At 42.9% G+C, this 10,549-nt stretch overlaps 3 protein-coding genes across 7 annotated transcripts; 1 reads left to right on the plus strand and 2 right to left on the minus strand.

Annotated features, from left to right (window-relative positions):
• Positions 1–767: 767 nt before the first annotated feature.
• LOC4325505 (uncharacterized) lies at positions 768–5,095 on the minus strand. 4 transcript variants are annotated; one of them, XM_015783055.2, is made up of 9 exons: positions 4,833–5,095; positions 3,464–3,621; positions 2,383–2,471; positions 2,167–2,302; positions 1,994–2,068; positions 1,732–1,853; positions 1,567–1,642; positions 1,204–1,263; positions 768–1,118 (listed from the first exon to the last, which is right to left on the minus strand). In XM_015783055.2, exons 2-9 carry the CDS (start codon positions 3,602–3,604, stop codon positions 990–992), a joined length of 828 nt encoding a protein of 275 aa, XP_015638541.1. In that variant the 5' UTR covers positions 3,605–3,621; positions 4,833–5,095; the 3' UTR covers positions 768–989. The 4 variants fall into 4 exon arrangements, with proteins under 4 accessions (XP_015638541.1, XP_015638491.1, XP_066160386.1 ...); XM_015783005.3 differs by having other exon boundaries at positions 3,464–3,626; XM_066304289.1 differs by lacking the exon at positions 1,204–1,263.
• Positions 5,096–5,770: 675 nt separating this feature from the next.
• On the minus strand, positions 5,771–8,048 carry LOC107275744 (uncharacterized protein At4g15545). Of its 2 annotated transcripts, XM_015788280.3 has the most exons (9): positions 7,630–8,048; positions 7,439–7,507; positions 7,263–7,316; positions 7,079–7,142; positions 6,878–6,961; positions 6,528–6,773; positions 6,355–6,400; positions 6,143–6,221; positions 5,771–6,020 (listed from the first exon to the last, which is right to left on the minus strand). In XM_015788280.3, exons 1-9 carry the CDS (start codon positions 7,936–7,938, stop codon positions 5,928–5,930), a joined length of 1,044 nt encoding a protein of 347 aa, XP_015643766.1. In that variant the 5' UTR covers positions 7,939–8,048; the 3' UTR covers positions 5,771–5,927. The 2 variants fall into 2 exon arrangements, with proteins under 2 accessions (XP_015643766.1, XP_066160395.1); XM_066304298.1 differs by lacking the exon at positions 6,143–6,221.
• A 1,700-nt stretch (positions 8,049–9,748) lies between these two features.
• Positions 9,749–10,310, plus strand: LOC9272536 (auxin-responsive protein SAUR41). Its single transcript, XM_015787245.3, has one exon. It carries the CDS (start codon positions 9,822–9,824, stop codon positions 10,089–10,091), a length of 270 nt encoding a protein of 89 aa, XP_015642731.2. The 5' UTR covers positions 9,749–9,821; the 3' UTR covers positions 10,092–10,310.
• The last annotated feature ends 239 nt before the right edge of the window (positions 10,311–10,549 follow it).

The raw sequence follows: 10,549 nt of genomic DNA on the forward strand, positions 1-10,549 counted from the left end.
GCCTCGAGCAAGGGCCAAGAGACTCGAGTGAAGCGAGAGAATTTCACAGGTCAACGCCAAGTCAGCACCCGCGCGCGTTCGAACCGCGTGCTCGTGACAGTCGCAACTCACGATCTTTCCTTCGTAATTACCCAAAGTGTGGCAACGACTCTTCTTCTGTGCTTCTCGTATTTAGAGTAGTTTAATGGTACAGCAAGCTACTAGCTCTAAATCACATATAATCAACTTAAAATAAAATATCTAGTTCAGATAATAGTTATGTATAAATATATACTACTCCACTATTGTTCCTGCTTTAGAGGTTTCTGTAACTGTAAAAGGGAATAATCAGCACGCTACAGATACAATGGCATCGACCATACCATCTAGGACAGATACGATGGCATCGACCGCACCATCTACGACAACAATGTACCATCTAGGACAGATACGATGGCATCGACCGCACCATCTACTACAACAATGACGACGGCATCTACCACTTAGAAGGCCAATTAAGGCGACGCTGGACTAGACAGAAATACGATATTTGAAGAACGGAAATGATGAGTGTTACCAGCTCCCTTGAAATGACGGGAATGAACTACAAATCTGGAGTTAGAATCGAGCTACAAAAACGTTCATAGTGAGAGCAATACGAATTGCACATTCAAGTTGTATCTAGAATCATGGAGTTCTCTATATGTCTATGAGATGGCCACTATGGCAGTATCTCCAGTTGTTGAAAATTGAAACTATGAATCATTAGTGCACAGATAAAAGCATCCTCAGCCATAACTAGACGTGCATATATATATATGTACAATGTAGAACCGTACAGGGACAAAAATTTTCGGCAATGTTGAGGAGATTTTTCCAACATGTGTACAAGGGATCTTTTGCTTGCGCTATGAGTTGCACTATAAAGCTTAACGTAGAAAATATATGTAGTTGTATGTGACTGTACGAAAGGATGGTTGTAGATGCGCCTATGAGCAATTCACCACTCTTCACTGCCTCTTGGCTAGCGTCTTCTTGAGACCTCTCAAGATTTTGACAAACCACACTGTGTTCATCACTAATAGTATTGTGGGCACAGCGAATATCAGAATGCAGCTAAAGGTGCGCATCTGCTTAACCTGTCAATAAACAAGAACAGTTTAATTTCAGTGATTTTTGTCATGTAGACATGTACCCATATATCAAATCAGAAGGATATAGCACCTGATCAATGTGAAAGTATATGTGGTAAAACAAGTAGATGAACAAAATTATCCTTGCCACCTGTAGTAAGCAAATGGTGGTCCACATTTGAGATATATAAGAACTTCCTAAACAGCACCAGAGACAGCGTCTAACTGATTAGGCAACTATTATTGATTAAGCACGATTCCAAATCTCCCTCCCTCTCATACTTACGTACACACAACAAATAACAAGGTTGAATCTCGCTATATACAGATTCAATTATAATTCGTGCATGCATGTAGTACATCTAATAATAGTACATAACTATCCGATCACCTGCAGTCAATGCATGATTTTTAACTTCTAACCTCCAATTACAGTGTAGCAACTTTCACTTACCAGCCATGCAACAAACATTGTAACACCATTGACAAGATAGGCTTTCGATCTTTTCATTCCAACAGTATCAAGAAACCTTTGATGAAGAAGGTACATAACAGGTCAGATAGATTGAAGTAAAATAAGTATAAAGAAAAGGTGCATGATCTTTTTCATGAAGCATACCATCGGAGGTTGATTCCAGGTGTGGTTGTTTCAGAGATGAGAACCATGTATGTGTACAACTGTCCTTCTTCAGAATAAATAGCATAGACTAAAGAAATAATTGACAGCAAGTGGTGAAGAACCTGACAATGGTCAACCCAAGTGATGAATAATATGAACAGCAGAGCACACAGTAATTGAATAAACACTGAATAGCAGTAACCTAGAAAGTAAACAAATGGTGAAATAAAATAAATGGTAATGATCAACTATGCTCACTTACATACTCCATTCCGCCAAGGGAAGGATAAGCCCAGGATAACATAGCAAGGTCAGCGATGAAGTACCCCAGAGAAACCTAAACAGATTTAATTCAGCTAACATGTGGCAAAAGGAGAAAATGTATATATCAGCATAACCTATTATTCAATGCGGATAAACAGTGACATATGTTACCCCCAGTGTAAAATTGGAGAGGTTTGAACTCCGAACTGTTACTGGGCCATCCAGCTCATCAGAGAATAGGTTGGAGAAGAATACTAGGTAAACTGACATTAATGTGATAAACATTGCATGGACAGTGGACATGCCCCTAAAACAGTTAGAAGGTGGAAGTTAAAAGACAAATATAGCGTGAAATAGGACATAAATTCTACAAACACACTGCTTCACCTGTTGTTCCACTCAAGCTTTTGGATTTTCGTAAGAGAACCATAACCCTTGTAGTACAATGAACTGATTAAGTGTGTGATGTCATAGACCTGAGATACAAGTGATAAATTGTAGTCAAGACCAAGAAGAAATTTTTCAAAAGAGGTGGTACATAGATATTAGTCATAGCAAGTCCCATGCAACTACTTAATGTTTACATAATACGTAAATAAACAAAACGGCACAGTTTATGATCATTTATGAATATTACATAGCATTGCAGCATACTTACTACTAACATGCTGTGGTCACTATTGACCAATGTTGTTTTTTTTAAAGGAAAAGCGGAAATATGTCAGGTCGAATTAACACAACTCTAGGTACTGAATAATTCAAGCAGCTAATAGGGCATTAAGCGTAAAGATATGCTAACCCACCCCCCACCCTCCCTCTGCTGTTTTGTTTCCATATAGGATGCTAAACCTGATCCATCATATTACAGCACAGATATAAATCTTATGATGGAAACTGTATTTTCTGTGAGGAGCTCACACTGAGGTTAGTTTGTGTTAGACTAACCATAAGATGATTGGTTCTATGAGGCATTATTGAGATCAATTTACTGTAGATTGAGTTGAATAATCTCTAAAAGATCCTAATAAGATTAAACGCTACAAAGTTATAATTCAAAGAAACAGTTAGACTTGTTTCATAATTTTAATTTGAAAATTTATTTAAATCTGCAAGCATACAGGCAAGTCAAAAGTCATAAATAATCTGAAAACAATTGCACATATATCTGCACTTACACAGCTTATCTCAATTACTTTTATCTATAGGTCCATATCTCAAGATTGATGTGGCAAGTAGCCAAGTTACACTGAGAATATGGCTATATTAATTCGATCCCAGAAAAACCTGCTTATAATAATAGTCATCTCATATAAAGGGGCCCTACCTGCTCCACAGTCCTCGCTTATAACATAGAAAAAATATATCAAACCTACACCGATTTTTCCATTCAGCTAAATATAACTATCAAAGTGACAATTCACATGTAGACTTATAGTAAACATCAACAGATAAGAGGGACAAATAATACCATTTTGCACATCAGGATCCCACCAAGCACAGCAGTGTATGAAACATAACAATCTGCAAGAAGGTAGTCCTTAACAAGTGATTCTGCTCTGTACTTGTAGGCCTTAGCAGCCACTACTGAAGTCGTGGACAGATCCATCATCTGATATACCTTGACTCCTGACCTGATGAAAAGGGATGAGTCAAGTAGGACATTGTAGATTCAGCCATGGAAATTAGAGAGTCAAGAACAATAAATGGCCAGTACTACAGAAAACTAAGAATAATTTAGAGACATCCAGCTACCCACATGCTCAGAAAAGCAACCAAGAGAGAGATCAAAAAAAGAAAAGCAACCAAGAGATGGGTAAATATAACATCCAACTGACCATTAAATGTATATTAGGAAACAATGAAAGCCCAAAAATATAATTTGGCAGATTATTAAACAAGTTACTAGATGTTTTAATTAGTACTTTGAAGCTAAATAAATTCTCGACCACTTTCATATTTAATGCTCAATAGTTGAAAAAAAGCAGGTAGTACCATGTAGCAGATATTGAATGCAAACTACAATGTTGAAGGTTGTAAACACGCAACAGCACATTGCAGAAGGGGAATGAAGTAGTCCTATAGTTTGGTAGGTACTAGAGACATAATTTGAGACAAGCAGATAAGGCCGTGTTTAGTTCACCCCCAAATTCCCAACTTTCCATTACATCACATCACATCCAAAACTTTCCTACACACATAAACTCTAAATTTTTTTTCCAAACTACTAACTTTCCTCAAACTTTCAACTTTTTTCAGGAACTGAACACAGCCTAAGATATCCTTCATCGCGAGATGACTCTGAATCTGAAAAGTTTGGAGCTGATCATATGTTTGGCTATCGTTGCTATATAATTCAGACAAAGCAACATGGGTCATAATGGAGCATAGATCCAATGCAGAACAACCCATGAAAAGCAACTGTACTTGCATATGCATGAACTTTAATCCAAGAAACGAACTGTAAACACACCGTGTGGCACCAGGCGGTGTGGGTATGCATTTGACAATCAACTACTCATATGTGATTGCATGTTCGATAAAGCATTCAACAAAACAAAACGAAAAAAAAAATAAACATGAGGAACATCTCCGACAACGGGAGACGCTCCGGCTTGCTGCAAAAGTTTTAGCCACACAAGAAAAAAATGTATACAAGGAATCAAGAACACCAACATATGTGTGCAATACGATCAAACATTCATCCCAAGTCGTCAGCGCGGCAGGGGACGACGACCTAACGTGTCGCACGGGGGGCAGGTTCACGCATCAACGAAATCCTGAAGAAGCTGTATTCGCTTATTTCAACCTCCTATATCTACGAGAGGAAGAACGAATACCTTCAGTTCTATTCCGGCCGAGGTGGAGGTCGGCGGTGGAAGGATGCCTCCCGCATAGCCCCCCTCCGAACCTGAGCTCTCGCTGGCCCTGCGCCGCTCGAGTAGGCCGCGCCAACCGAGGATGCTAGGTCGGGCTCGGCGACGCGCCTCTGGGCTTGCTCGCCGGCCGCGCGTGCGGGGTCGCGGACTCGCGGGGAGAGAAGGCCGGCCGCCCGTTCCTCCGGCTTACACGGGAAAGCGAGAGCGAAGATGAAGGTGCGTGTGGGAAGGAGAGAAAGAGATGGAGGGGGGTGATTTTGTCATTTTCCTCAGCTTTTTTTAAATCTTTTTTTTAAACATGTGTAATTAAAATTCCTAACCCTTGCGGTCCATTTTCAGCCGAGAAATTTGATGGTTTGATTTTATTTTTTTCGTTGTCATTTTGCTTTAATTGATACTACCTGTGAGTACAACCATCCGAGTTGATGAAAATATACCAAAATGTCAAATAATCAAACCCCATTTTATAAAGTGTCAAATTATCAAATCTCTATTTCTAGCTAAGCCGTGGTAGATAGGAGCAATTTCAGTATCAAATCTATGGTCTATCCAATTTTGGGAACTTTATCTGAGAATGCTCAATATCCGTATGCCGTTTTGCTTGTTGATTTTGTTTTAGCAAGTCTTGATGACTGTTGATTTGTTGTGGCGCAGTTAATGATAATCTCATTTTTAGTGAGATTTCGACTTGGATGGTCTAGTAGAGGCGTAGAGCGCTCATTTGATCGTGACGCCTTGTGTGGCTTGACCCGCTCAAGCTCCCTCTACTCTCTAATCTCTAATTTAACGACTAAATGGCTGGTATTCAAGTCTATCGCGGTGTTTGTTTTTTTGTTCGATTTTTTAACATTTAGCATGCGACGCGACGTGAGTTCAATCAAATAGTAAAACAAAACCAATAAAAAGCAATAATCTATCTGTAGCATTTCTTGGCATGATCAAACTGTTATTAGTCTCTGTACAGGCGAACACTGCTGTACCATCCGTTATCTGACGTTCATGATCCAACTGTAAAACAGCGTGCAGCGTCCAGATCAACAGCGCTACGAGACGAACCTACGACAGGCTACGGCTAAGCAAGCTCTGGAACGACATGAAGAGATCCTTGTTCTCTGAACCGAAGATCTCGTCAGCTTTCTGGAGTGTCTCCTGCAACACAGCAATAAGAAACGGTGTCAGAGATTAAAGAACTCATGTTCTGAAATCTGAACGGATTAACGGGCCGGTTGGGACTCAGTTGAAAACTGAGGCTTGGTGTCGCAAATGCCAACCTCTCTGGATTGCCTGTGAGCGTTTAGCTCCTTGATATTGGCAAGAAAAGCTGCGAATTGTTCATAGGAGAGACGATTCCTGGGGAGAAACACCAAAAAGAAATATGCATAATTCATGCTGTGCGTGCACTGTGCAGGTCAGGAACTCAGGATGAAATGAAGAAACATGTTTAATTGATACAGTCGATTTGAGAATGTTGGACTAGCTTTACCTTGCCTGACGAAAGAACTCCTTGCCATCTACTCTCGTCGTGCGCCCTGAAACAGAGTTCGAAACCAATTTTCAATGGTTTATTGCATACGGATTCAGTGTAAGGCAATTGATATCGCTGTCACTGGATTAGTGATGGATGCTGATGAACTTGGAAGTTGGAACAAGAGGGACCTGAGATCGAGTGGGCGCGAGGCGGCGAGTTGGCAGCAGAGGACATCTTGCTGGAGGGCAGCCATGGCTGCATCGCCATGTGGCCTTCTAACCGAGGCGAAGTGGCGCTGGCTGCCAGCTTAGGCGACACGGCGGTGGAGTATCTTCTCGGGGAAGTGGCAGCAGTTCTCGTCTTCGCCGCGGGATCAGACGTGAGCCGCGGAGAGATGTGGGTGACGGAGAGCTTCTGCTCGAACGGTCTCGCCACTGTTTTGTTTGGAGAAGGAACACGAGCAAGAAGAATCAGCTGCTCACATTACATTGCTCTCGAACTTGGAGGTACATGCTATATTTTTTTTTTCTGATCATACCTTCCTGGTTTACGCTTTCAATTTCGGTGGATCCATCAGCAAGAGAGGAGACAGGATGATGATGACGACTATGTGCCACTCCATCTTCAGAAATGTTGCAGAGGTGCATTCGTATGAACAGATGAACAGTGTGTATGTGTGTGCAATAGCAGTGCAGCTCTAGAGCAATAATATGAAACAACATTTTTCAAGAGAAAATACCTTTCCAAGAACTTGCTTTCGCTACCGATTGCTCGCAGGTTCTTATGTCCACTGTCTCCTGAATCTGTTCATGAGTTCATCGAGACCAAAAATGGATTATTTATTTACACTACCCATAATATATAATAAGTTCATGGGACAGAAAATTTGGTTAAGGAATGAAGAGAGAACTAAAGGGCCTCACCGGGGGATTATCATCACCCAATGACTGCATTAGATGCCTCTTGAAGGTTTCCAACTGAATCAAGATAACCATAAAAAGAAGAAATTCGTTATCTCAGTGTAAAGGAAATTTGTGCAAATGTGCAGCTGCAGCTCAGCAACTGTGTGATCATCTCAGGCTCTCAGCTCAGCTCTCACCTTGGCGAGATCCCTGGCCAGTTTCTTGGACGTGTGCGCGAGCGAGTCTCTCTCCTTGGCAAGCTTAGCCTTCACAAAAAACCACGCAAGAAGAATTAAGCAGAGCTCAGAGAAGAGATCGATGATCGAGCAACAGAAGAAATTACACCCCAAACTCTGCACACGATCGAGCCGAGCCGAGCTCAACGTACATTGTCGTCGAGGGCGGCGCGGAGGCGGGCGTCGGAGTCACGGAGCGCCTGCTCGAGCGACGCGGCCCTGTCGGCGAGCTCCGCGGCGAGGCGGTCCTTGTCGGCCAGCTTCTGGCGGAGCCGCGCGGCCTCCAGCTCGAGGCGCGACGCCCGGGCCGCCACGGCCACCGCCGTGATCTTGCGCGCCACCTCCAGCTGCTCGTACGGGTCCGGCGGCAGCGCGGCCGCGATGGCGTCGGGCAGCCCCGCCTCCGACACCGCCACCGCCGGCGCCGGCGCGGCCGCAGCGGGGGTGGGAGTCTGCGTCATCGATCTCGGCCTCGGGCCGGGCTACCGCGCGCGGCGGAGGCTGGTGGCGAGATCCGAAGCGGGGAGCAGAAGGCTCTCGGGGCTCGCACGGGGAAGGAAGGAAGGAATGTGGATTGTGGAGTGGAGTGGGCTTTGCTTTGCTGAGCATGTGGCATGCAGGTAGAATTCAGTTCCAAGCGAACAAGGATTTTCTACACCTAATTACCGTGGCAACTATTATTTGCATGCGACTCAAATAGTTATAGAAAAAATTAAAAAAATTTAGTAACATCGTTTGGGATGATACAAGTCTATACACAAACATGCAGGACTAAATTTGATCTACAACTAGAGAAACAAAAATAATAAAATCAGACAGTGAATAGTACCCATACAGTGCAGATAAAATTTATTATTTTTGTTTCTTCATATATCGATCAAATTTAGACTTGCATGTTTACATAGTGTCTTGTATTATCATGTACTATCTTATCAAATTTTATGAAATATTTATATAACTATTTAAATTGTATGCATACACCTAGGTGCACCTAGGTGTAAAAAATACTTCTTCTTCTAATGCGCGAGGTGTTGGGAACGGGGCAGCTGCACGTGTGGCGAATGGATTCTGATCATCTTCTTGATTTTTTTTATGTAAATTTGATGTTCCTTTTATTATGGCAGAGTCATGAACTAGCACACAATATATCAGTCGTTTTGTGCATGTCATTTAAAAAGTTATAAAAAATTTAAATTTTTTTTGTCAAGATAGATCAATATATGACATATCTTTTTTAAACATGTGAGTTAAAATTCGACTTATACAATTCGAAACAAAAATAATAAATTTGACCGTGAATTACGCGTTCTATTCATAGTCAAATTTGTTTATTTTGTTTCTACTTGTATAAGTTGAATATGAATTTGCATGTTTGTGAAGTGACATATCACATATTGATCTATCATACTAAATTCTTTAAAAAATTTTGATGACTTTTTATGTAACATGCAAAATGAGAAGATATCTCCTTAAGAGATTATTTGAGTTTCACCAAATTGAGCGCTTTTTTTCAAGTGAAAGAACCAATGTGAGCTTTCAAGGGATCTCGAGAGGCAAGAGCATGAATCCATTCACCCTAACTGACAAAGAATACCATGTCCGCCTTTGCCAGAGAACAATGCCCACCGTTTATTATCAGTTTAAGATTTCGGAGAACTAGTCATGCACCAAACTCAATATAAAATGTTGTTTTACCAGGTCGTAGGCTCAGGTACGCAATGACAATGTGGACGCAGTTCGCTTGTTTTGCCCTTTCGTCAACTCAGCTCAGCTCGACAGTCGGCAATACCACTGCCCAATCATTTTCACTCGCAGATAATAATCTCAACCTAAGCACTGTTCGATCCCCCGAAAATACTCTCCACGTTAAACACGCTCACCGGAAGTCAAAGACCAGCCGCTCTGCCCCCCGGGTCCCACGCCGCGGCGACTGACTCCATGTCGCGACTAATCACACGTCAGGATCGAGCTCACTCACAGTCACAGGAAGTGTCAAAGTCCATGGTAGGAACGTGATTAAATTTCTCACCCTCACTTCGGTCAGTTGGTCACGGTGCGCGTAGGCGTCGTACGTGCTCGTTGCAAATCTTCAAGCTAAAGCTCTCCCCCTCGATCCCTTCCCTCCCTTTTCCTTGTCGCGGGAGCAATTCAACGAGAGAAATCGTATTACAGCTGGGTGAGCCAGTGAGACTCACTACCGGGTCGTCAGCCGCAGCGAGTTCACGCGGCTCGGGCGGCTGGTTAAATGGCTAGCGCCTCCTCTCAATTCTCATTACCGAAGCACACCTTGCCTGGCAGCATCACGAGAGCGGCGGCGGGGCATTCATCTGGGGTAGTAGCTGAGATGAAGGCCGGGTACGTGCCGGTGCTGGTCGGGAAGAGCGGCGGCGGCGGCGGCGAGGCGGCGACGAGGTTTCTTGTGCCGGTGGGGCTACTGAACGACCCGTGCATGGAGGCGCTGCTGGAGCTCGCCGCCGACGAGATGGGGTACGGGCAGGAGGGCGTCCTCATCATCCCCTGCGACGCCGACTTCTTCCGCAGGGTCGTCACGGCCATCCCGTCGGCCAACAAGGCGAACCTCATCTGTAGCCCAAACAGCCAAACTGACTGCTAGTGCCTATTCGATTATGAATTTACGATCATGGTTTCTGATTCCATTTCTGCCCGGTCATTTTGCTCTGTAAATATTTCTTCGTTACAGTGAAGTGGTACAGATTAAGATTATGTTTAATCTCGCAAACGACTATTTTTGTAATGTTTGTGACAGAAGTAGGGGAGAAAAAAGGTACATCAACCCTATCTGATCAAGATAAACCAAAACCGTATTGTTCCATTTGCTCCTCACCTGAAGCAACATCTGTAAAGACTGTACGGGCATGCACGTAGTGGCGGAGCTATAATAAAATGAAGGGGATTCCACTCACTTGCTACTCTGGTTTGAATTAAATTTAGCTTGATACGGGTGCCTAAGTTTAAATTGATGGGGTATATATATGATAAAAATAGATAAACTATAGGTAATTTTTTTTTGAACCGGGTTTTTGGGCACCCTAGCTATACTAGCTCCGCCCC

This window comes from Oryza sativa, chromosome 1 (assembly GCF_034140825.1).
Source record: "Oryza sativa Japonica Group chromosome 1, ASM3414082v1".
Lineage (NCBI taxonomy): Eukaryota > Viridiplantae > Streptophyta > Magnoliopsida > Poales > Poaceae > Oryza > Oryza sativa.